The sequence below is a fragment of the Phodopus roborovskii genome, unplaced genomic scaffold (assembly GCF_943737965.1).
Source record: "Phodopus roborovskii unplaced genomic scaffold, PHOROB, whole genome shotgun sequence".
NCBI classification, from domain to species: domain Eukaryota; kingdom Metazoa; phylum Chordata; class Mammalia; order Rodentia; family Cricetidae; genus Phodopus; species Phodopus roborovskii.
Window position 1 is genome coordinate 272,857 of NW_026126598.1, and position 26,810 is coordinate 299,666.

General features: G+C 49.8%; 1 protein-coding gene across 1 annotated transcript; it reads right to left on the bottom strand.

The window, feature by feature from the left end:
• Positions 1–1,753: 1,753 nt before the first annotated feature.
• On the bottom strand, positions 1,754–25,978 carry Vps37b (VPS37B subunit of ESCRT-I). The gene is made up of 4 exons (XM_051205056.1): positions 25,803–25,978; positions 5,650–5,821; positions 4,494–4,576; positions 1,754–3,823 (listed from the first exon to the last, which is right to left on the bottom strand). Exons 1-4 carry the CDS (start codon positions 25,911–25,913, stop codon positions 3,332–3,334), a joined length of 858 nt encoding a protein of 285 aa, XP_051061013.1. The 5' UTR covers positions 25,914–25,978; the 3' UTR covers positions 1,754–3,331.
• Between the last annotated feature and the right edge of the window lie 832 nt (positions 25,979–26,810).

The window sequence follows — 26,810 nt, forward strand, 5'->3', positions numbered from 1 at the left end:
AAGGCCTCCCTAACTGAGGCCACTGCTATTCCAGCCTGGAAGCCCTGTGCTCTCCCTAGGGCCTCACCAGTTAGCACCAGGGCACCACATCTGAGACCGTTTGTCCCTTGGTTACAGTTGGCAGTTTCCAGACTTCTAGGGTTTGAGCTGGTGGGTGAGGACCTTGACCTCCATGCCACACTCTCCAGGTTCCAGATCAACACTCAACTTGCAGCCCCAAAAAGAGGTGGCTGGGGAGGGAGGCCCTCATCCACACACTCAGCATTTATAGTGTGTGCTGTTGAGGCAGCCAAGCTTCCTGAGCAGCAGCGTGGAAGCCTGTGTTCAAGTGCTTTGCAAGTATGAGGCTAATGGAGCTGGCTGCCAGGTCTGAATCATGTTTTTATAGAACTTCAGAGTTTTCATATTTATATGCCAGAAGAAATTGATCTGAGCTAGCTCGTGACCCAAAGGGTCTGACCTTGCATCCTGGGGCTCCAACCTAGAACCGGAGACGTCACTACAGGTGTCCTACACCGAAGTCAATCCTGCACCTCCAAATTATTCATCATCCTGTGGTCCTACTCGTAAGTGAAGAGGGCCCCAGGGGAGAAAAGGATCCAGTAGGTGGGAGTTCATAAAGATTCAAATCACCAGGCAGATGGTGGTGTCTGTCACACACCTTTTAATCAGGCACTGGGGCAGAGGCAGGTGGATCTCTTGAGTTCAAGGCCAGCCTGGCCTACACAGAGAAACTTTGTCTTGGGGGAAAAAAAAACCCTCAAAATTACTTTGAAATCCAGTATAATTACCAGGGAAGGGCTAGTTTGGGCTATAAGCTCCTAGCAGCCACTGAAAGAAACTCATTGTTTTTTCAAGGTAAATTGACTTCTCAGGACAAACTTCCTTCTTCCTGCTATGACCACAGGCATCTCCTGTTGCCATTATGGGGCTGTATATGTGAGCATCTTCCTCGGAGGTCATAGGACAGCTTGAACAGGGTTGCTCTTGGATCAAATCCCTTGTCGGGGCCTTGTGGTCTAGACACACACACAGCTCAGCAAAGGTACACAGCCCACTCTAGTAAGCAGCAGGCACACAGCCGAGTCGAGGGTGGCATGCACAGGAACAAGGCCCTTCCCTCCCTCCCCTTAGCATAACGAGGCAGCACAGGGTGGGGCTTGGGTGGGAGGGGACACTGCTCTTGAAACAATGTTAGAGCCCCTGAAACCCACAAAGCTGGGTCCTTACTGTATGATCAGCTGTACAGACACTAGGGACAGCCAGTGCCTTGAAGTCCTCAGCGCTGTGGCTGCAATCCCAAACAGTCCTTTGCCACAAACATTCTCTGACTACTATCTGGCTTATCAAATACAAGAGCCTAGCTGGGCACTGATGGTGCACGCCTTTAGTCCCAGCACTCCAGAGGCAGGCAGATCTCATGAGTTCAAGGCCAGCCTGGTGTACAAAACAAACAAAAAAAACCTTATGGCTAATGCCAGGGACCCAGAACTCACCACAACTTTGTTTTTTTGAGATGGGTCTGCATCTCTCACTGGCCTGGAACTTGTTGTGTAGAGCAGGCTGGCCTTGAACTCACAGCAATCTTCCTGCCTATGCCCAGCCATCAGCCTTTTTTTGTTTGTACACCAAGTAATCATCACTGCCCTTGCTGGATCTGTGGTCACTGGCACTCTAGAACCATGTCACAAACATCCCCAGGCAAAGCAATGGCAAGCTGAGAGGGAAAAATTTGAAGAGAAATGCAACAAACTGAAATTAATAATTCTCAATTTATTAAGAGTTCTACAGCTTTACAACCCCAGTGCCAGCTATGGCTCTAGGCAGTGCTGGCAAGGTCAGCCTGGCAGCCCCTTCACCACATCCACCTGGAGCACCCATGTGGCTGCAGCCCATGGCTGGGCAGTGGGCATTCCTGATGGCAGCTGGCAGCAGAGGTGTTAAGGTGGCACATACAGCTTTGTCACGTTACAGAATAGATCCAGTGGGGTAGAGTCCAAGTCCATGAGCAGGAGTACAGGACTTGGGGACAAAGGCTGGTGGCCCTGCCAGGGACAGGCTCTCTAACCAGCTCTGCCTTGACTCTGTCACCTTGGGCTGCAGCCAGCTGGCAGGGTGAGAGAGGGCTCTAAGGTCTACCAGCAAGTACACGGCCCTCTTCTGGAACAGGTGTGGTTATTGCCCTCTCCCAGCTGGGCCCTGGGAACTCTGCATGTGGCACCTGCAGATGAGACCCCAGAGAGGAACCCACCAACCCTATGAGGGGTTTCCCCAAATCCCTTCCGCGCCCTTGGCCAACACTTGCAGCACCGAACACTGCCCCAGAGTGAAGATGACCGGCCTCTGACCTACCACAACGCAATGAGGCCCAACAGGGCAGCCACGGCTGGCCCACTGCAGGCGCCTGAATCCTGGCACCGAGTGAAGCTAAGGCACAGCATGGGCACTGACAGATGTGACCATGTACTGCTCGCCTGACAGGAAGCGGTACGCAATAAATCTGTGTTTTTAACCAGCTCGAAACAGTATCTGTGTTTTTAAAAAAGTTTCCCTGAATGGTCTTGAGAATGTCAAAAAAGTTTTCTTTTCAAATATAAAACAGGAAAATTACAAGTGTAGTAAAAACACTGAGTATTTTTTTTCCTCACAGAAACCGTCATGAGGCTGAGATGTGAGGTGAGGGCGGAGGACTGAACTGTGCAAAGTCCGGCTCACACTGGCCTCACACTCAGACTCACACCCAGAGCCACAGCTCTCCTGGCCTCTGCACAGCAGCCAAGTGCAAACTCTGCTCATGGTTTTGAACCAAGAAAGCATCCAGTATGTAGAGAGGGAAGGGTGACTAATGACCTGCCCAGCACAGACTAAATTAACAGCACAGCTGCCCAGCAGCAAGGCCTGGCCGTGGGTGTACGTTCCAGGCTGGCCAGTATAAACCAGCCTTTACCAGCGCCACAGGAGCTGGTGGACCAGGACTTGAAAACATATAATTAACCATGCTTTTTAAATAAAGCTGCAACGTGAGGGCTGTGATTCTGAATTGGAGTGGGGGGTTATCTCCCCAAATGCACAAGTCCATCAACACTAGTTACTTAGAAATCACACCCAGAACACAGACTGATGGGACAGCAGGCGTGCCAAACTCTGGCCTGGCACGAACAGAGCTCCCTTGGTCCACAAAACTCACTCTCTATTACTCACCGTGGACCTACAGTTCTAAAATCAGATAGACACACTGGCCCAGGGCACCCAAGCCATTGGCCCCGATGCTCAATCCCTTTGCAGAGCTTGGCACAGCAGGCAGTGTCTTGCAGGAAGAAGACACAGGAGTTCACTGGAGGATGAAGCCTGGTTGGTGCGGGGCCAGCCGTGGAGGGGGTCTCTGGGGCAGGGCTGGCGGGTATGGTGACACCAACTGTGCAGAGAATCCTTGCTGAGAGGGGAGGCCCACCCTGGGGGGCAGAGGTGGGCACTGCAATCCTGGGTATGGAGAAGCCTGTCCTGAGCCCATGGCAGCAGTGAACGGGGTGGCTATGTGTCCCGCAGGTGCTGGGGGCGGAGGTGGAGGAATGCGCCGAGGCACAACACAAGGGAGCCCAGTGGCCTCCAGAGGGGGATAGGACAGGGGGGTGGCAGTTACTGGCTCGGGCACCCTGGGTAGCACTGGGGCCCCGGCCTGTGGGAGTCTCTGTCCCTTCAGCACCATCTCCTGGAGCTTCTCCACTTTCACACGACGCATGTGTGCCAGCTTCCGCTTGCTCTGGTAGACATCGATGAAGGCATCCAGAGGAAGCTCTCCATCCAGAAACTTCTCTGCCATGTTCTAGAAGAAGCAGGAGAAATCTGATTACAAGATGGGTCAACTGTTAGGAAAAAAAGCTCCCTTCACAGTCCAGGCAAAAGGAAAGAAAGAGGCTCTCAGCTCCCTGCAGTGCCCTCCTGGGAATAGACCCTGGTGCCTGTCTTCTGCTACGGGCTCACAGCTGCAAACCCTGGAGGTGAGCCTGGGGCTAGGTGATGCTAGCAGGAACCATCACCAGGCAGAGTCAGGAAGATGAGGCGGGTGGTCCTTTGCTGGTTCCACCCTCCAGAACTGCAGCAGACAAAGCGCATGCCTGACGGCCAGCTCTCTACTCCAGAGACAGCTACTGCCTCGGCCCTGCCCTCTGGTTTCCACCTGGCTGTACTGTGACCAAATGACTCACCCTGGACAGGGTCAGCAGCACAGAACCCTGCTTGTGGCTCTTAGGGCCTGCCAAAGCCTAACGGTTAGTCAGGCCAGCACAGCCTGACCTGAGCAACGTGCAAGGGCACTGACTCATTTCCTCCCTGACAAGGCTCCGGCCATGTATCCAGTCAGCCATGTCTGAAAGGTTTTGCCCACAGCAGATGCCTCAGTCACCGACATCTGACATTGGTGAGTAGCAGGCATACTAATCTGGTCTAGTCACACTGACTGGACAAGGTACCCCAGTAAGGTCACCCAGCCTTACCTCAGTGTCTTCCTCAATCTTGGCCCCTTCTGCTTGAAGAAGTGCTAACAGAGTCTCCAAGGAAGCACTGTTTGACTGTTTATCTGGGAAAAGCAAAAAACACGATGGCACGAGGCAGCACATCCCAACCCGAAGCCTCGCAGTTTCCTTGTTAGAGAAAGTCACTAGAAAGGCAACAGGAGCTGACTTTCCAGGATCCTAAAGTAAAGCCTCAAATACATCAGAGGGACATGCAGGGAACAGCTTCCAGGAGGCAGAGCACAGGGTCATACCCACAGACACCCACTCACACTGTAAGATACAATTTCACCAAACTGGCCAGGCAGCCAAATCCCTGGAACCCACCTCCTACAGCTGCACTGGTATTTTGTTTGCATGTATGTGTGGGGATGTCAGATCCCCTGGAGTTCCAGACAGTTGTGAGTTGCTATGTGGATACTGGGAATTGAACCTGGGTCCTCTGGAAGTGCTCTTCACCTATAAGCTATTTCTCCAGCCTTAGTAATCTAGTGTCCCAAGAACAGTCAGAAGTACTGAGGTGCTGCTTTACCCCTGCAATTCCAGCACTTGAGAGGTAGAAGCAGGAAGGTCGTCCTTGGCTAGGGTTCCTGTCCAACCAGGGCTGCATGAGACACTGTCCTAACACATGTGCATTCTCAAGCACATGCTTAGTCCCTCTGTTTCTGTGTAAAGTTGAAGCTTGCCATGACATCTCAGCAGGACGTTGGACATTACGGCTATAAGGCTCTTCGGCCATTTTAGCCACACACACTGGAGCACTGGCTGACTACTAGGATTCAGAAGGCTGCCTTTTCTTCTACACTATCTGGAGCAGGCGCAGCCTTCGGTGTAGAAAGGGACTCTTCCCTAAGCCAGTAGGGCGATTTATACACAAATTATTGCTTGTTACAGCAGAGTCATTGTTATGACCTGAAATTTTTTTTTCATGTTATCTTCCTGGTAGGGTAGTGCTTGAACTATGTATCATCCTTCAACTTTCTCTCCGCCGCCCCCCCCCCCTGGTTTTTTGTAGCTTCTGTAGATCAGGCTGGCCTTGAACTTACAGAGATCTCTACCTCCCAAGTACCACCACACACTGCCCAGCCTTCCTTCAACTTGTTAGTCTCAAAAGATGGCGTGAGAAAAGTTACCTTACCTAGCTTGGTCTTCTTTATCTGATAGGCCTCAAAGAGAACCTGGAGTTCTTGATATTTTTGGGTTAGGCGAGCTTTCCGAGCATCCAGTTGGGGCTGGTACAGAAGGTTTTCCTCGGCCAGGCTCCGGTTGCTAGCCAGTGTCATCTCTTTGTTCAGCTGAACAGTCTGCGTCTGCAAGAAACACACAGGCTGGTGAGAGCCACGGTGCTGCTTAGTTCATGGGCAAGTCCTGTGTGGCCCCCCTCCCCCATAAGGCCACTCTCAGACCCCACCCTGCTCTCCCAGATGGCTCCACGTGCTGGGCAGACACAGCCAAGCAGACTCCCGCCCCCTCTGCCTTCTTGTGGGCGCTCTCCCCATTCACAAAGGCTGAGGCCCACTTCTCTCCCCATGGCTCTGCACAGGGCTCTGGCTTCAATGGCTGCAAGTGACTTTTATTCTGTGCCGCCACCGCCACTGCCATGCAGGCAGAAGCAAACGGCTGTGAGGGTGAGGACTAGGTTGTCCCGAGCAAGCTCCTGCTGCTGCAGAGGAAGTCAGGGCCATTTTATCAGAGGGGTCTAAGTTGGCAGGATGTCAGCCTCAGATCAAAGGAGCCCAGCCGGCAGAGAGAGAGAATTATGTTTACAGTGACCGCTTCTCCCATCTTTCCCACGCCGACCAGCAGCTCTCCTGGGTCTTCCCCAAAGGAGAAGGGGCTGACTGTGCCTCTCAAGGGTTCCCTTCACTGACTCAAGGCTATCTGGCTGACAGATATCGAAAGCTGGCTGTGCGGACCTTGCAGTGGGAGGTCTGTGAAATGGTTAAGGACAAAGCTTGGCCACAATCTGTTCAAAGAGAAAAACAAGAAACAAATACATCTGCCCCTAAGTTCCCCATTCCCTCACTCGTGACATGCTTCCTCTGCATGGCCTGTCCACTTTCTGCATGTAAAGTTCAACCCTTCAACAAGGCGACATGTCCGCATCCCTTCCAGCGGCTCTTCAACCCCACCCAGCCATTTATTTTCCCTTTAATGTTTTCTGCCGCCCCACCCCGGCTATTCTTGCTCGGACTTCCTTCCTCTCCACATTCTGTATCTAGTCCTCTGCTCCCCACCTCCCCAGGCACACGGTGGTGCCGCCGGCACAGTCACACACAGTAGTCGTGGGGAAACTCCCAGAACAAAGGAAAAGCCTTGAATATCAGGTCCCCGGTCCCCACACAAGAGGCATTTGTTCAGCAGACACAGGCGGCAGAGCAGCTAGGACCACAGGCCCTAAAGACCTCACTCCTCTAAATGAGAGGACCCCAGGCACAAAGCCACTTGACTCCCCTAGCTCAACACTGTAAAACAAGAGCCAGCAGCATCCCCAAAGCTGGTGGCAAGCAGGGAGAATGTGCCAATGGAAGACGGTACTTTAAGGAGGGTCTCTGGGAGGCAGGTAGGGCTCCTGTACCCCATCTACCCCAGAGGCACCCTGAGCTCCCTCTGGGCTCTGTGCACTGATGGCCACGTGAGTCTTTCCTTCCATTGTTAAGCTGTTGGGAAGAACAAACAAAAAATAAACCCTGTACATCCACTCTGGTACTTCTTGTGAAACTAAACATGGAAATATCATCTGACCCAGAAACTGTACTCCTGGGCATTCATCCAGAGAAGCAAAAACTGGTGTGTGTTCACACACACACACACACACACACACACACACACACACACACACACCCCTACCTCTGCACTCGAATTTCCCAGTAAATTTGTTCAAAATAATCTAACCTTTGAAGCATGAGAACAGTCAGCTGTGACACATCCACACCATGGAGCGCTACCCAGCAATGAAAAGGGTGAGCGTATTATACATGAAACAACTCAAACAAAACCCCAGGGAATCACAGAAAGTGGTAAATGCCAACCCTGAAGGGCCATGTGTCCTAGGAGTCTCAAATACCAACATGGAGGGATGTGAGGTTTGTGGTGGACAGGAGGCTGTGAGCAGACAACCTCTAACTGGTGACAGAGGTCTCTATTCTGTGTCCTGTCAGGGTCAGGGCCAACCCCCTGGCTGTGAGACTCTACCTCTGGGGGATGAGGCGAAGGGACAGAGGCTGTGTCTTACGTGTAACATCTGACCCACAGTTATGCCAAAATCAAGCTTGCTCATAAGCAAACAAGCTGCTGTGGGTCTTCCCCTCCCACTGATACCGCCTCATGAGTGGCGAGGACCACACTCAAGGCCAAGGTGAGGACCAGGAAGGACGTGGCTTCCAGGTCTGATGCTCTGTGCTGTTACTCTTTTATTTGTTGTTTTGAGACAGGGTAGACAGGGTCTCATTGTGAAGGCCAAGATGGCCACAAACTTGCCCTGGCTTCCCAAGTACAGGGATTGAGACACCATGAACCACTGTAGTCATGTGGCTGAATTTTTTTGTTCCGTAAGCATTTGCTGAAAAGCCACCATCTTCCAGGCCTAAGGTGGGCAGAGAGAAAACTCGGGACAGAAATACTCTCCTGGAAACCGGCGTCAGTGGAACTGTGGCATCTGCCCTCTCTGTAAGGCCATTCTTGCCCCCTGCCCTGGAGCTGAGCCTGTTCTTTATACTGGGGGGGTGGGGGCAGAGACGCCTGACTGTTCTGAACTCACAGCCACCCACTGCCACTGCACTCATTCTTTCAACAGTAAGAAATGCCTCTTCTTGCTCACCGTCTGTCGCGTCCCATCAAAATCCAAGCTATTGGATGGTGCTTGGCACAACAGGTCTCAGCACATAGGGACCACTCAGTGAAATCTGCTGACCCACCAGTGTGCACCTTTCAGAACAAACCAAAAATCATCTGAGGCCAAGTCCCAACTGCAGAACAAGGCTGGGGATCCAGGCGCTTGCTGTTTAATCGTGTGCAAGGCCCTGGGTTTCACATCTATCATCAAACAACAATGCAGCGGGTAACAAAATATGGAGTAGGAAAAAGTGAGCTCTTGTCAAGGAACGCAGGGCATTGTACTGCAAAACTCTGTGTGCCTGCCGAGCTCTCTAAGAATGTCACTTGAGTCTAAGCCTATCTGGGAGCATGTGGGGTCACACACTGTGGGTAGTTTCCACAGCAGAATGTCCCTACAAGTTCTTAGCAGAAGCAACACAGTGGACTCAGGGTCATGAGGCGGGCGTGGGAAAGGTGACATTCAAGCATTCCCCTCAGTGTTTTAAAGGGGAGCTTTAAAAGGCCCAGTGCCTATGGGTTGGGGCACAGCTCATTAGCAGAGCACCTGCCTGGCATACACGCATGAAGCTCCAGGTACACACATACCCTGAATCCAGACCAACCCCTCCAGTCCACTGTCTGTAGGGTCCCAGGCAAAGACTTTTCCAAACTCTCAGGGGATCCCAACATTGGGCTAAGCTGAGACACACCACTTTTATTCTCTATAAAATGAAAATACAAAAATATCCTGTTCCCTGGAGGAACCCTCAGGATCACTTGCCCTATATAGCACCAAGTCCTGGTAGAAAACATAAGGAAGCCTGTACTAAAAACAAGACAATCATCTGACAGGCCTCTACGCCACAGCCACCCACCAATAAAAGAAGCCAAACAGATCCCAATGGTGACAGGGAGGCTGTTAAACTGGCTGTATTTTATATATACCCTTTGGACTCGCTGATGTTTTTTATGTGAACAAATAACAGCAAATCTAAGTGGCCGCCCAGAGACTGTCCCCAACCTCCAGGAGGGCAATGGTTGGGAGTGCTGTGGGCAGGCAGACCTTCTTTTCTTAGCTCTTTTTTGTTTTGTTTCTCTGTGGCTTTGGAGCCTGTCCTGGAACTTGCTCTGTAGACCAGGGTGGCCTCGAACTCACAGAGATCCACTTGCCTCTGCCTCCCGAGTGCTGGAATTAAAGGCGTGTGCCGCCGCCGCCCGGCCTCTTCTCAGCTTCTGTAACTTTGGCAGAGGCAGGGGACAGGATGGAGGGACCTGGGAAGCTCAGCAGGGCCACCCTGGCCCAGTAATGGATATGAGAATACAGAAAAGTCCACTTCAGCAGATGTTAGGCTTAAAAAGAACCCAAGTTGTTTACATCCTCGGCCTCATGGCAGCGAGGGCAGGAGACATTGCAAACTGAGACCGGCGGGGGCCAGAACCCTTGATCTTTTCCCATGGCCCTCCTTTTTTCTTAACCATAAAGAAATCTTTTCAGGAAATCATTTCTCTGTGGTGAGGAACCATTTTTGTAAATCTTCTCGGTTTCACTTCAGCTTCCTTTTCCTCCTACGGGAAAATGAGCGGTGTGTGACACATTTATCAGGGACCCATCTGTATGGCTACTTCTGCCCATGAGCTTGAGGCAGGCTGTCCAGGACATTTCTGAGGTAGTTAGCATGGCCATCCTGGCCTGGTGGAATCAGTTCACTTTCAAACTCTTTCTACTTTGAACTACCACTTGCTTCGTTTTAAAAGTCATGTAACTCAGAGGGGGAAAAATCATTTGCTTACAACAGACAAACACAAACAAACCCCCACCTTTTTTATGTTAACGCAAACAGAAGGCAGAGACCCTGGGAAAATAAAGTGCCTGCCTTTGAAATGAAGAGGTGGGAGGGCCAGCTGGAGACAGGCCAGCAGGGGAAGAGCCTGAGCACTGGGTTCAGACCCCAGTGCCCCCCAGTGCCCATGGAGGAGCAAGGTCTGGCTCACTCCAGGGCTGGGGTGACAGGCAGGCAGGCCCTGGAGCTCACTGGTCAGCTAAGCCAGCCTAAAACAGGTGAGCTCTGTATTCAATGAGACCTTGTCTTAAAAGATGGGGGGGAGGGGGGAGAGAGACAGAAAAACCCCAGTGCCAACAGTTAGCCTCCACCAGTGCACACATGCACACACAGTAAGTAACTGTCTGAGATGAGGAGACTATTAGGAAATAAACTGCAAGAGGAAACAGATGTAAGCTCTTCTCTGCCTGTGCAACACTTACAAATGGAGGACAGCAGAGACGCAAGGCTCCCTGAAGCCCTACTGGCTATGGCCAGGTCACGGGTGTGAGTTTCCAGTGGACAATGTCCACACCAGCTACTTCTCCAGGGTGGAACTGTGACCCAAGCTGACCAGGGTCTGTAATTATAACTGGGTCTCCCTAAATGCTAAGGCAGGTGAGTGCCCGCTTCCAAACTGTCTTTTTCGTGGGAAAGTACTCCTAGCAGTCCCTGACTCTCTACACACATGACGACCTTGGCATGACAAACCAAACGGCACTGCTGAACCACACACACACACAGGCAATTATGAACAAATGAATGGAGATTCTTGCTCTCTTTTTTCCAGACAGGGTTTCTCTGTGCAGCCGTACCTGTGCTGGAACTCACTCTATAGACCAGGCTGGCCTTGAACTCACAGAGATCCATGGCCTCCCAGTGCTAAGAGTATGCCACCACAGCCCAGCTGGAAATTTTTAACAACACTAACGTCTGTCACATAACTGTGGCTACAACCAAGGGAGCCGGCTGCAACAAGAAGTAAAAGAGGCGAAGAGTGATTTCCTGGGTTTCCCAGACCCTCCAGGAACCACAGGCACATCAGGCCAGGCTCCTGGCCCCTGGACTGCGCCACATACTCCTCTGCTTTGAGGTCACAGTGTGGTGGTGGTCTGTTACAGCAGCCACAGGGCAGAACACAGTGCTGGCATCTTCTACTGTCCTCGAAGTCAGCTGACTTAACTATGCACCTGTGATCTCTCTGACTCCACAATGAGAACCAAAGATGGAAGAAGTCACATCAGGTCAACAAGGCCTTCTCCCTGACACTGGCCCCTCCCAAAATTGTCTCCAGAGAGGAATCTCAGCACCCCCTCTCCCATCAGGAATCCCCACAGCCACTGTGCCTTGTCTGGCCAGAAGCCTGCTTTCCCTATGCAGTGAGGCCATGCGAACTCACAGTCACTGTCTGATGAGGTCCTCAGGGACATAGCCCCTTCAGAGCAGAACCATAAGCCCTATGTGGTGCGTCTTGTGTGATCCTAACACTCCAGATGCAGGAGAAGAGCTGCAAGTTCAAGGGCAGGCAGAACTACAGAGCTAGATCCTGTCTTAGAGCAACAAAACTAAACAAAAACACAGAACCCCCCCCACACACACAGAGCCACCAGCTCCTCTGAAGGGTGGAGTTCTTAATTGTCTACATAGTTTTGGAGGCATTATAGACTAACGTTTGCTTGTTACCACAGCAGTTGGTGACCCCCTATCATCCTGGTGTGCCACACCAATGAGCACAGCTAGAAGGGAAAAGAAAAAGATTATGACAATGATTGCCAAGACAGACCCCAGCACACGAGACACCTCAGACAGGCGGTGGCTTGGGTGGCTTGGTGAACCCTCGCCAGCTGATAGTCAACCCTCCCCACTTACAAGGCTCAATGGGCATGAGAATGCTGAGTTACCATGACAGCTGTGAGGCCACTATAATTTACCCATTTATTTAAAAAACCAGAAGCCCTACACAAAGAACCAGGCAAATAAGGACTTGGGGGGGGGGGAGCCAGCCTCCTGCAGGGATGGACGCCCTTACTGGTTGCCTTACCCAGCGGCCAACACTGGCACCTACACACACAAAGCAAACACACACAGATATACGTATGTAACAATAATAGCCAAAGAAAAAGAGCTGTGGACTTGGGAGGGGACTAGAGGGAGGAAAGGAAAAGAGGGAGGAGAAAGTGTGTAATTCTATTTTATGGAAAGTGTATTTTAAAAAACCACAAGCCATTGCTCATCCTGGTCAGTCACAGCATGTTCTAACACAGTAACTGGTCATTCATTCATTAGTTCATTCCCTCGTTCGTTCAAGAAACACACAGGATGCACATCTAAGAGCAGACAATGAACAGGAGCAGTCCAGACCTCCAGAGTCTTGTGGTCAAGATTATCCGTGTGCACAAGACTCTGCTAGTTGGGCACTGCTCAAGTCCAGGCATGCATCTTGTCACTAGCCGCTTGGGCCTTGGTACAACAGCACAGGGGGAGGGGGCAAGCAGATGTGATCATGAAGATTCAGGGATTGACTGAAAACCTCACTGGGCTCACCACATTTTGGTACGCGCTAACATCTATTTGGGTTTTGGCTGAGTGTGTACAATCCACTTCCAATTCTAATAGTCACATAGAATTCACTCCTTTCGAGTCTTTAACTTCTTTGTTATTTCCATGCATAAAGCAGCTACAGAGTATAATACAGCAACATGTAAACCTATCCCAGGTTCTTGTCAACATTTTAAACACTGTGTAAAGAGCTGGATACTGAACCACAGTCTTACACATACTGGAGGACCAACCCATCTACACTGGGTCATCCACAGCCTTCACTTTTAAAGTGTTTTAAAGTAACACCATATCATTTACCCTTAAAAATATGGTGGGTGGCACATGCCTTTAATCCCAGCATTGGGGAAACATGGTGAGCAAGAGCTCTGTACCTCTAACTACAATGACATAATCATTCCCTAAAACTGACAAGATTTCCTCAACATCATCCATCACCTGCGAGCATTGGCTGTATTCTGTCAAGCTTTTTGCCTTATTTGATCATGTGAAACACAATTTACATAGGAACAACATGGTATTTCCATACCCTTTCACCTTTTTAAAGACAACTTTTGAACCAGGTGTGGTGGCTCATACCTGTAATCCCAGCACTCAGAGGCTGAGACTGGAGGACGATCAGTATCTGGGGTACAGTGTGAGACTCTTTGTCTCACAAGACCAGAAGAAACAAAACCAATTTCTGGGAGGAGTTGGCATCTCTATGACACCTAAAACTGTCCAGTTAGTGAGATCACCAACCAGCGACCACAGTCCTCTTGACTTTTGCCACGTCAGATATATTCAAAGCCCTCTGTAACGCAATGACTAAGAGACAAACCTTAGCTTGTGTTCCACTATACCATTCACAGCAAAGGGCTGAGCTGCAGAGTCCTTGAACACTGTGGGCTTGCAGAGCAAACGGTAGTAGCAAAAGTGGTGGCCTGTGCTGCACAGCTGAACTGCTACTTTTCTTTTCCCCATGCTACATTTGACCTATCTCACCCATTCATCTGAATGCCGGGCACCAGGGCGCAGGCTTTACGCTGTAGGTTTCTTTTAAACTTGTGTGTGTGTGTGTGTGTGCGTGCGCGCGCGAGCAAGGGTTATGAGCGCTACGTACGAGTAAGCACTGGTGCTGGAGCAGGGGCTACACACAGCTGGGTCAAACTCAGGTCTTCTGCAGACACTAGCTGTGTGCGTTCTTAACCACAGTCATCTCTCCAGCCACTCCAGGTTATTATTTTTATATTGCATATTATGTGTGCATCAGTGAGGTCAGAAGACAACTGTGGGAGCTGGTGCTCTCCTATATCATCAAACTCAGGTGGTCATAAGACTTGAAGGCAGTCACCTTTACCCTCTGAGACATCTTGCAGGCCCTGTGGTTATTAGAAGGCTCAAATTCATCTCCCATTCAGACAGAGTTAACCACTGACAGATGCCAGTCCCGCAAGTGACTTTGGCCTGTGATCCGAGTCTGAGGGGAGTCCCCCATGGGTCTGCTGCAAGCAGTCTGATGAGGCTTATTTCAATTTAGCTTGGCTCTTACTGAGAAGAATCTAACAGCTGCAGAGTCAGGCTGCTTAATGCGGTACAAACACGGTTGAAGAGCTGCAGAACATTATGAAACTATCCTAAAATACAACTGCCCCGGGGGCTGTGTGAAACCATCTCCAAGACTATAGCCTACTCAGGAAGGAACTCACCAGCTGCTTACCAAAAACTCCACCAACTTGGCAGAGAGCCAAGGGTTCCTGGGCGATGCTGGTGCACATCTTTGATGCCAGCACTCAGGAGGCAGAGGCAAGTGGATCTCTCTGTGAGTTCAAGGCCAGCCTGGTCTACAGAGTGAGTTCCAGGACAGTGAGAACTACATAGAGAAACCCTGCCTCAAAGGAAAATACACACAAAAGGACCAGAGGTTTCCAATCACTTTTTTCCCCCCTAAATAAAGATATCAAATGTCTTCTTGCTGGGATGGAAGCGGTTTTCTCGAAAAGGAGCAGGTAACGGCAACTAAACTCAGTCCTGTCCATCCACATGGAGCTGGCCATGTGGCTAAAGAGCAGGGTACCACTGACTTGAACAAGAGGTCACAGAAATGCAAATGTTGAGGCTTGAAGTAATCAGGCTCGTCCCAGAGAAGAAATAAAAGTCAACTCTGGGACACACAGTTTGCCAGTGACCTCGTTCTGACAGGGTGACACACCAGGGCTTGGCGTTTCCTAAAAGACTTACCTCCTAATATTCAGATAAAAATAAACAAGCTGTTGTAAGTTGGAATTACTTGGATATGATGTGAGGAGAAAGGAAATGTGACAGGTCTGAGTGGCTCTGATAGCTGGTACCCACTTTGAGATGTGATTTGACTGGAGCCACGGGCATTATGGCTATTAAGACAATGGGCGGAGGCAGGAAGAAAGGAGGACAGAAGGGTGGGAAGGCAGAATGGACCACCCACAATGACCACAATGCTATAAACTGCTCTGTCCCTGGAGTCTCCAAAAATTGTGTGTGTGTGTGTGTGTGTGTGTACAAATACACCACTTTCCTAGACCACTGAATCACAACTTCTGCTGCTAAGCCGAGGAAATCTGTCCAGAACCAGTTAGCCATTAACTAACTAGGTAGTTTGGCTAAAGTACCCTCACGATACACATGGGTTGTTTTCTTTGAGACAGCTCTCACTCTGTAGTCTAGGCTGGCCTCATACTCACAATGATCCCTTCCCCTGCCTCAGGAGTGTGGGATAACAGATGTACACTGGCTAACCATTTTAAAGGCAGGAATGTACCTCCCTCCCCTTTTATTTTTCCCACTTAAGACAAAGGTTTTAGCCAGGCGGTGACGGTGCATGCCTATAATCCCAACATTTGGAGGCAGAGCTCTGTGAGTTTGAGGTTAGCCTGGTCTACAGAGCTTGTTGCAGGACAGCCAGGGCCACTATCTCTAAAATCCAAACAAACAAATAAATGAAAGACAAAGGTCTTTAGGATAGGCACTGGTGGCTCACACCTTTAATTCCAGCACTCGGAAGGCAGAGGCAGGAGGATCTCTGTGACCAATTAGAATTAGCTCTACAATCTCCTGTGTAGAGTAGTGTGCCATAGCTAACCTATGATGTAGATGAGTAGAATTGATGGTATAAGTAAGGATTTACCACTTCTTAGGAGACATTAAGTCACACAAAGTAGAATTTAGGTAAGAGAGGGTTGTATCTCAAATACCCCAATGATAAGTATGGTTACCACACCTGCTAGAGATTAGTGTGATAAGATGTAAATGTTTGTTCACCAGGATTAATCAGCCTTTATATTCCCAAAGCAATACAGAAAAACCCCATCTCGAGAAACAGAAACAAAACAAAAAAAAAACCAAACAAACAAAAAAAGACAAAGGTCTTCGCATGTGTGCAGCTGCATGTGTGTATGCACAAGGGACATGTTAGGTACATGTGTGTATGTACAAGGGACATGTTAGGTGCATGTGTATACACAAGGGATATGTTAGGAGTTAATTCTTCAGGTGTCATCCACTTTACTGGCTTACCTTTAGACAAGGTTTATCACGGGCTGGCCAGTGGGCCCCAGGAATCTTCCTGTGCACACAGCCCATTACATGCCACACTTGGGGGAGACTGGTTTTTACATATGGCTTCTGGACATGGAACACAGCTCTTCAAGCACTTTACCCTGAGCCATCTCCCGAGCTCCCAAGGTTTTTTTTTTTTTAAAGTAAGGCTTCACTTTCTTCCTTTTTTTTTTTTTTTTTTTTTTTTTTTTTTTAAGATTTATTTATTTATTTTTGATTTTTCGAGACAGGTTTACTCTGTAGCTTTGGAGTCTGTCCTGCAACTCATGTACCATATGCAAGCCTGCTGCCCACAGAGGGTATAAGAAGGCACTGGGTCCCCTGGAGCTGGAGTTACAGACAGTTGTGAGCTGTCACGTGGGCGCTTCGAACTGAACCCAGGTCCTCTGCAAGAGAAGTGAGTATCTCCCAGCCCCTCCATTTTAGTTTTACATGGCCACAACCCTCCACAGAACGGAAACTCAGGCAACTGGATGAGCACCCTGGAATTCTTTGATTTGTTCTCAGTCTAATCCACACCTTATTCTCCAGTGAGGCTCTGGTTCTTTTCCTGATGAAATACTTTGTAATTAGATCTTTCTAAAGCCCACGGTTTGATCTTCATAGAAGCAGCCCTTCCTCCTTCCTCTCACAGTCCATCAGTTGGAGAAGAGTACTGCATAATTACTAAGCAAATAAACCCAGAATGGAGAGGGCTGGCAACAAACATGGTTGGCCCTTAGTCAGCATGTAGCTACTCAGAGAGCAGCAGAAATGCCAGGCTCACCATAAGGGTATCACACTTTTAAGTAGGTTTTTTGAGACAGGGTCTCTCTACATAACCTTGGCTGGTCTCAAACTCACAGGTACCTCCTGTCTCTGCTTTTCAAGCACTGGGATTAAAGGCTTTTGCCACCTTATCTGGCTGTATTTATTTGTTTGCTTATTCATTCATTCGGTCATCTATCCATCCTAAATGAGGTATCATTCATTCATTTATCTATCCATACTAAATGAGGTGTTACTGAACTACTGGTCTTTAACTTCTGTGCTCAAATGAACTTCCTGCACCATCCTTGTAAGTAGTTGGGATGACAGGCATGTTACCACGCCTGGCTCAGTCCCTTTTACCAACTGTTAATGCACACAAGCCGGTGAGCAAACAGAAATGCATATGGATGGGCACCTCACAGTGGCCCGAGACTTGCCATGGGGGATATGCATGACTGAGATATAACTCATGAGACTTAGTTCTCTTTTGCACCATGTGAGGTCTAGGCACCAGATTCAGGCTGTCAACCGCCGTTACCCACTGAGCCATCTCACTGGCACCTCAGTCACTTTTGTGGATGACAAAGGCAGATGTAGAATTACTGGAACACTTAGTGAAGTGGAGAGATCTTAATCTATAGCTTCTGTGTGATTTGTTCATTTGATTTCTGAGACAGAATCTCTCTGTACAACAGCCCTGGCTGTCCTGGAACTCATTATGTAGACCAAGCAGGCCTCAAATTTACAGAGATCTGCCTACCCCTGCCTTCTGAGTTCTGGGATTAAAGAATGTGTCACCAGTACCTGGCTATTTCTATGATAATTTAAAAATGAAGACTTTCCTCTCCCCTGTCCATCCTTCAAAAACAGTCAACTAAAATGTTCAAACCCCAACTTTTTAATTTATTTTTCCCCTTTGTAGGGGACAGTTCTCCCCATGTTACCCAGAGTCATTGAGAGTTTGATTGGCTGGGTAAGAAGGAACACACACAGGCTACGACCCTCCTGAAACAAAGTCCAAAACTCACATGGTCCTCCTCCATACCACAGAACTCATCAGGGACACCCCAACTAACTACTGTGCTGCCACTGACATCCCAGGGCCCTCAGGCAGCTGCAGATGGCATTTGCCCTACAGTGGGACCCAGGAGTCTACTATATAATTAGAAAATGAGAGTACTGTACACAGGTGCACAGCCTCCAGAACTTCAACTCACACCCTCCCTATTTGGGGAAATGTCCTCCCTCCCATTCCATCCCCCATCCTGGCCCATCCCCAGCCCATTAACCACCATTTCCCCAACTCAGTTTGCTGAGAGCTGTGTAATCACCACCAAGAATTAAGATTCCTGGAATTTATGCCTGAAGGGAAATGTTTGTCAGCTCAAATGGCCCCACACTGCTGCGTTAACTGCAGAAGAGCCTTTTCAATTCACTGTTTTATTACCATCAGCTTATACAATCTATCTTATTTAATCCTCGGGATAACTAAATTGGATGCCTTTTTTCCTTTTCTTTTGAGGATGATCTTGAATGCCTGATCCTCCTGCCTCCAGCTCCCAAGTGCTAGGGACCACACAGGGCTTCCACGCTGTATCTGGTGCTGGAGATTAAATTCCTACTCTATGAACTACAGCCCCCTTCATACAAAACAGCTCCCTTTCTTTTGTTAAAGAAAAGGCCTCATCTATGTCACCCTGCCCATCCTTAACTCGTACCCCTTACCAGAACTTTCCACAGCTGGGGTAGCAGGTAGGTGCCAAGGAGCCAGTTTCAGGATGCTATTGTTGACACTACCACCATGTTAATAGTGGGGAAGGCAGCATTTGGGAAACTTGCCCCAAAGTTTTTTTTGCTCCCCAAATTTTGTCTTAATCACTTCCTGTAGTCCTAGTACTGACACTGAGGCAGGAAGGGCGACAGTTTGAGGCCAGCCTGGGCTACACAGTGAGACACTCACCCTCCCACTGCCACTAGAAAGCAAATACACACATGGCTACATATGGTTGGTTTTTGTAACTTATGCTGCCTTTTTTTTCTGTCATTTTCTTGCTGAACACACACACACACACACACACACACACACACACACGTATCTATTAGCTGTCCACTATATCCCTTTATGAGACTGACAGACACACTCCACCAGTTCACTATTACGCTATTATTCCATCTGGGCAAAACAAGACCCGCAGGGCTCTGCTGGGAGTGCAGTCTCCGGCCCCAAAGCCCACTATTTTGGCTGCTGCTCTAGGTTCATTTTTATCTTTCAGCTTCCTAACTGACCTCCATGCTCTCTGATCTTGCCCCCCTCTAACTCATCCCCCACACTCCCACTGGCACACCAGAATCATCTACATAAATGTCAAGGGCAGCCAACCGCAACACTCCCTGGCTTAAATCCTGTAGTGGCTCTCTAGAGGATCAGGCCAAGCTCCTTACCCTGGTGGCCTATAAGGCCATCTGGTGCCGCCTGCCTCTCCAGTGTCAACCGCTCAGACCTGGTCCCTCCAGCCACGCTAGTGTATCACTGCGCATGCCTCTCCTGTCCTCCCCCAGTCCCTAGATCCCACTCCCTTATTACCTGGTTAACTCCACCTCAACTCTGAATCACAGCTGTGAGTCCCTGTTCCTCCAGGAAACACTCTCCAATGACCCTCCCCCATGCCCCAAAGGCTTCCTGCCCCCCCCCAGGCCAGGGTGTGTTATGTTCCAGCACTTCTTGTGGGTTTAGCTCCTCATATTCCAGCATGATGCTACGGCTGAGGGTCCAGTTTGATGGTGGAGCACCTGACTCGTATGTGAATCCACAAAAAAGAAAAGGGAAGAAAGGAAAACTGTGGCTTTACAAGTTTCACATCCCCAGCGTGGCACAGAATGCATTCTCCACACTGGCAGAGTGAATGAATAAACCTCCTTGAACTCAGCTATGTCCACGAGAATGAAAACGGCTGTCTGTAGGTAAACATTAATTGGCAACCACTGTGCCCCTCCGATATGCTAGGCACTGAGCTATGGCCATAAACAAAATCTCAAGAGGCCATTCGTTCGTTAACTTGGAGATAACTAAAGCTTTGATTTAAAAGAATTATGTGGCTTACTTAGCATGTGACCATGCCAACAACCCGACTTCAGTGGGACTTATATAGTAGGAAAACCCAAAACCAAAACAAAACAAAAAACTCCCACTATCTATCCTGTTGGTGACATGCTACATTCAGGCCTGCTAGAGTCCTTTGGTCTACACAGTGAGTTCCACATCAACTGAGGTTGCTTAGTGAGAGTTAGTCGTGTAACCCAGAAGACAACAAAGCCAAGTGACCACATCTGGAATTCCATTCTTCCTCATGAAGTAAGTTCTACAGGGAGCTTTTTCTCTGCTTTTGTCCTGCCCTGCTGGTAAAGACAGCTCTCCCAGGTGACAGCCAAACACAACTCTAGTCTCGGCATGTTATGGGTGCCAGTGGCTGCCAAGCCTTTGCAGATAACCTTGCTCTGTGTGCTTGGCATGAATCCCCATGGCAACGTCCACCACAAATACTGCAATTAGGGCCTCATGAACAACACAGCTGGCCTTCCTTAGCTCAGGGGCACAGCCTCGGCAGATCAAGTCCAGTCATTCTTGCTCTCCTTCAGGTCAGTCTGACAGGAGCACAGTAAGGGAATGCAAAGCTGGGGTCACTGCATTCCGGGTTCCTCTCCTTGCTTCTGATGACACACGCTACCTAGTAGTCATTCAAGCCTTAGTCCCTTTGACTTCCAAGCACTCGAGGAAGGCGGAAGTCAGAACCCCATGGAGCCGGTTCTGGGAAGCTCCAGAGCCACACACACACTTCGTCCTGTCCTGGAGGTGCCCTGCTGGAACCCACATTCCCTTTCCACCTACAGGAGCCCCTCCTCCACACTCAACCCACTTGAAGCCAAGCCACTGCCCCCAGTGGTGCTGATGGGACGCTCCATCACTGGCAAAATGTTGATGCCAGCGTGGACCAGGGCCACAGGGAAGTGGCCAGCTTATACAAAGGGTATCGAATGACACAAACGGAGAAGCCGAGGGACAAGGGTCATGTCTGTAGCTGAGGGAGCGGGGAGAGCTCTACAGGGAAGTAGATGCTCAGGTGGCAAGAGGCAGTGGAGCTGGCCTAGCTTGGACCCTGCTCTCTCTCTCCCTCTCTTTTTTAGGGACAGTCTCCCCACACTGGAGCTCAGTCAGGTCTCAAATTTGTGATAATCCACCTGCTTCAATCTACCAATTCAGAAAAGCTCTAAGAAAGAGGAGGTGGCCTCTAGGCGACACTCCCTCCGGGTCACACAAAACTCTAACGGCAGGCACCACCACTCTCCCTAATGGTGGAGAAAACTCAATCACAGACTGTAATTTAAAGGCAGTCACCCAGCCATGTGACTCTTACCTATCATCTTCCCATAAAACTGTACTACTACTATTTAAAAGAGAAAAAAGCCAGGCATGATGGCCCAAAACCTTTAATCCCAGCCCCCAGGACAGCCAGGGCTACAGAGAGAGAGACCCCACTGAATAACCTCAGCAAGTTCAAATCTTGGTTTCTAAAAACCCAAGTCCCACGGGCAGTGAGTGATTCAGCCTGTGTGTTCCGAAGGCGTCCCGGGTGAACGTTCCATTTCAATGAGCCATTATGACTGAGGCAGTAGCTGCTGTTACACACAAATCACAGCCCATCAGGCCTGACGGAAGCAGCTTCTTCCAGACCAGACTCCTTTACTTTCCACAGAACACTGTCTTTTCAGTCGCCTAGTATTTTCATTCTCACAGGGACAAAGCTGAGGGACTTGAATCGGCTGTGTGTGCATTTCCTTAGAAGACATGGGGAGAAGTGACCCAAGAGGTCCGGTGTGCTTGCCTAATCCCCCAAGCAACCGTTCCTTTTATGGGAGTGCCTTGCCAGTCAACCGGGTTCATGTGGACAGATAAAGGCACATTCCATTGCCGTGTAAAAATAAGTTAAAGACAGAAAGGCAGCCAGTAAGAAGACGGTTTAGGGCAGTGGTTCTCAACCTTCCGAACCCTGTGACCCTTTAATACATTTCCTGTGGTGGTGACTCCCAACCATAAAATTATTTTCACTGCTAGTCCATAACTGTGCCACTGTTATGAATTGCAATGTAAATGTCTGTTTTCCCATGGCCTTAGCCACAACTCCTGTGGAAGGATCATTTCACCTCCAGAGGTTGAGAACCACTGGTTTAGGTGGTGAAGGCCCTTGTTGCACTAGCCTGAGGTCAAGCCCTCCACCCCCTGGAGGGAGGAAAGAATGTACTCCTCAGTTGTTCTGACCCCCAGCTGTGCATCAGCACCCACCTGTGATCCCAGCACTTGGGAGGCAGAGGCAGGCGGGGCCTGCCTGGTCTACAGAGCGAGTTCCACAACAGTCAGGGCTATGTAGGGTGACCCTGTCTCACCTATACAAATATAATTCCCCCCCAAAAAAGATGAAAAGACCCCACTAATGATGTCTGTCTGCATTTAGGGAGTAGCATAATGGACAAGAGACAGGAAAAGAGAGAACACAGGGCCCCAGAGTGCCTACAACCCGACATCATTTTTAACGTCCCAAGCTGTCCTAAAACTCACACACTGCAATTAAAATAGTGTAAGCGAACACAATGCCCACTGCAGTTAAGCCTAAAGTGCCTCCAACAAACCACACTTCATAGCAGCCACAAAATATCCCCTCAGGCTGGGTGAAGCCTCACTCTACAATTTAAAACACTTCCTTCTGCCAGTTAGAGAAAGTCTCATTTCAGCCTATGAGATTCTGCGCCAAGAAAGGCCCAGCCCACTCCCCATGCTTCCTAGAGCCACTGAGTCACACAACCTTTTCATTGAGTAGGTAAAATGTTTTCTAGGCTAAGGGCAAGTCCAAATTTAATTTTTTTTTTTTTTTTTTTTTTTTAATGAGAGCCTATTCTTCTGTTGAGGTGACATCAATTAGTCTTTCAAAAAGAGAACCCCAGGTGCTTACTCTGTGTACACATGCACATATGTGCACAGGTACACAGGGCAACATGCATACAAGAGTGTGGAGGCCAGAGGAAAACCTTGGGTGTTCCACCGCGGGTGGACCCTGCCTCCAACGGTGCAGTCAACCTTGTTATATGAGACAATGTCTCTCATAGGCCTGCAGTTCACCCATTCCGCTAGACTGGCTGGCTAACATGCCCCAGGAATCCTGTCTCCCTATCCTGGGGATCCAAATGGATAAGAAGTGTGTGTCAGAATTCCTGGCTTTTTACAAGGGCTCTGGGGATTGAATGAAGGTCTTCATATGTCCATGGCAGGCGCCTTACCAACAGCTATCATTCCGGTTCCAGCAACTACTCTTTACTGAATGCTAAACACTAACCGTAAACCGTGTTAGGTGTTTAAAACTCACCAACTCACCTGACCCTTATCATACTGTCCTTTCCACGAGCTGTTCAGAGAGGTGCAGCGACCTGCCTACAATCACACAGCACAAAAGCAGCCAAGTCTACGATTCCAAACCCAAATGCTCCGTAACACTTTATCATAAATACTCCATTTGGAGTGTTTAATACTTTTTATCATAAATACTCCATTAACACTTCCTCATAAATACTTCATTTGGTCAGAACTGGATGGTTCACAGAATAGTCTCTTGAAACCATTCCAAAATAAATAAATTCATGGCATTGCCAAGTGAGGGAAACAACTAGGGTTTGCAAGCAGATATTTTGGTTTTCGAGTTGTTTCCTTTTTTTAAAAGCATGACATCTTCAAAACCAAACTACTGCTGAGTAACTTCATTAACTATGTGGTCTACACAGGTGGGGTCTGTTGGGCCTCTACACAGGTGGGGTCCACCTCCTAAGTATTTCCATTTGGTACTATGATTAGAAGGACACTTTTACTCAAAAAAAAAAAAAAATTAAATTCTTCTAGATTAATTTGCCTCTCTCCTCCTCTAACAATCTCCAGGTTTTAGCTGGGGGGGGGGGCGGTGAAGGTGAGGTGGTGCATGCCTTTAATCCCACGCAGAAGCAGAAGCCTGGTCTACAAGTTCCAGGACAACCAGAGCAGTTACACAGAGAAACCCTGTCTTAGAAAACACAATCTCCAGGTTTTTAGGGAGAGCGTGCAAGTGAGGCTGCAGTCACCCAGCAGCGGGCTATTTGACTCACCCAATCCCTGCTAAATACAGTTTATTTTATTACACGTTCCACCTACAGTAGCTGTCCTCACTGAAATAGGCAGAATAGTCACATACAGCAAAGTAGCAGCTTGCAGGCAGGGCCACATACTGACAGGCATGCCTATCATTTTATTATTAAACTAGAAGACACTCAGACGACAGCCAACAAAACGCCTTCCAGAAACCATTGAGAAGCGAAGCAAGGATTGTCCTTTCTTGGGCGGACACGGAATTCTCATTCAGTCCAGAAACAGACTTTTGTCTCTTATTCTCTCTGAAATGGAAAGTGCCACATGGGTGCCACAAACTGGGTAAACTGTATCTCAGAGCAGCGTTCTATGTGCCAAGCTGCAAAGCCCTGAATACAAGGAGTGTATTAATGGAAAGACTGATACCATCTTACTACAGTGGCCTCTCTGTAGAGGCAGACAATGATCTGTTGAGGGTTTTCCAGGGATTCTGAATGTACAACCTTCTTACAAGCCCCCTTGGAAGGGGGCTGGCTGGATGCTGAACAATCCCTCTTCGGAACGCCAGCCAAAAGCCCCTTACACCAGCTTCTGGCAGGAGGAGAAACTAGGCACTGCGGGTATAGGAAAGCTCAGACTTCCCAGACAAAGGAGGTAGGTGGGCCAGGGAGAGCCGATCGGACAGCCCCAGCCTCAGCAGGGGCTGGGAAGACCAGGTGGGAGAGGAGGGAAAAGGGAAGTACCACAAGGGTGAAGTCCCTCACTCCTCAGAGCAAACCACAGGCGAGGTGTGGAGGAAGATAACCAGTAACATGGGCGGGCGCATGCCTTCCAGAGGCTGGGCAGGCCCTGGACTATGGGGGTGGGGGGGGTAGCAGTCAGCTCCCAGCCCCCATTTACTGTTGCCAGAAGCAATTTCAGGAACCCAAAGAGGTGGGCAGACAACTGTGGGGGCACAACCAGCCGTGCTAGAATTCCCTCCGCCCTTTCTTTCCATACATGCCTGGGGAAAGGGATCTTCTTGCTATCCACAGACCGTTCACAGAACAAGCGAAGGAAGGAACTCTTGAGCCAACTCTGCTAGGGCCTCTTGCACGGCAAGGGGCACTTGGGGAGCCGACAGCCACTGGGCCCCTCCCCACTTCACCCTGGCTGTCTGTGGCCTGGAGCCTCTGAACTTCGAGGACCCTCTCAGAACCCCATCCTAGACTCAGCTATACAAATCGCTGCTACCCACACGCCCATCTAGGAACACCGGTCAGTTCCAGCTAGGTCCCAGATCTGACCCGCATGAACTGGCTCCAGTGCCCCTACGACTTTCCTCCCGAAGCGTTTCCAAATCCGTGCCTCCTCTACCTGCCCTGGTCCCCTAGAGTCCTTGGAAGACTCAGCTGCAGTACCCCCCACCCCAGCTACCAACCCAATCTCAGCGCCCTCATTCCCTCTCGCGGCGCCAGCCCCGGCCCCAAAAACCCCCATGTCCCGGTTCCAGGATCTGATCCCAGTCTCGAGCCGGCCTGGGGCCCTCGGTGCCCCCATCCTCGCCTCAGGGCCCCACTCCAGCTGCCAGCGCGCCGTCCCAGCACCCCCCTCGCCCGGTCCCAAGGCGCTCACCTCCTCCATGCCCCGCACCATCTCGCCGAGCTGCGCGTCGTCCTCCAGCAGTTCGTGCAGCTGCATTAGCGACAGCCCCGCGAAGCGCGACTCGCTCGCGGCGCCCGCCATCCCGCCACTCGGCCGCCCGCCGCCGCCGCCGCCGCCACTCGGGCCGCCAGGCTCCACCGACCGGAAGCGCCGCCCTCAAGCCCCACCCCTTCACGGGGGGGGCACGTGACGCCAGCGCTGGGTGTGACGTCATCGGCGCGCGAGAGCGCCGCCCGGGTCGGAGGCTTCTGAGGAGAAGCTAGAGGGGACGTTGTGGGCACAGTGACGGTATCCACACGGTCATGATGTCACTGCGGTGAGGGTGAGTATGTCGTGAGGTCATAAGAGCACCCCCCACACACACACACACACAAGGGAAAAAAAAAAAAAGCAAGGACTCAAAGAGCAGGCAGGCTGGGCTTGGTGGCTCTCGCCTTCAATCCGTGCGCTTGTGAGTTCGAGGCCAGGGAGGTCTGCAGAGAGTTCCGAAGAGGGATTGTTCAGCATCCAGCCAGCCCCTTTCCAAGGGGGCTTGTAAGAAGGTTGTACATTCAGAATTCCTGGAAAACCCTCAACAGATCATTGTCTGCCTCTAGAGAGAGGCCACAGTAGTAAGATGGTATCAGTCTTTCCATTAATACACCCCTTGTATTCAGGGCTTTGCAGCTTGGCACATAGAACGCTGCTTCAAAAACAAAAAGATAAAAACAAACAAAAAGCAATTAGTAAGAAGAAATCACTAGGGCCTCTGAGCTGTGACTGAATCCCAGAGCCCTGAAGGAAGATACTGGGTGGAAAACATGCCCAGATGTCATCGCTCCCTTGGAATTTAGTACAGTATTTGGCACTGAGTATAGAATTAAAAAAAAAAAAAAAAGTGTGTGTGTGTGTGTGTGTGTGTGTGTGTCCTGTGAGTGCAGTGCCCTCTGAGGCCTGAAGATGGCGTCCCACTCCCTGCTGACCCATCTCTCCAGTCCC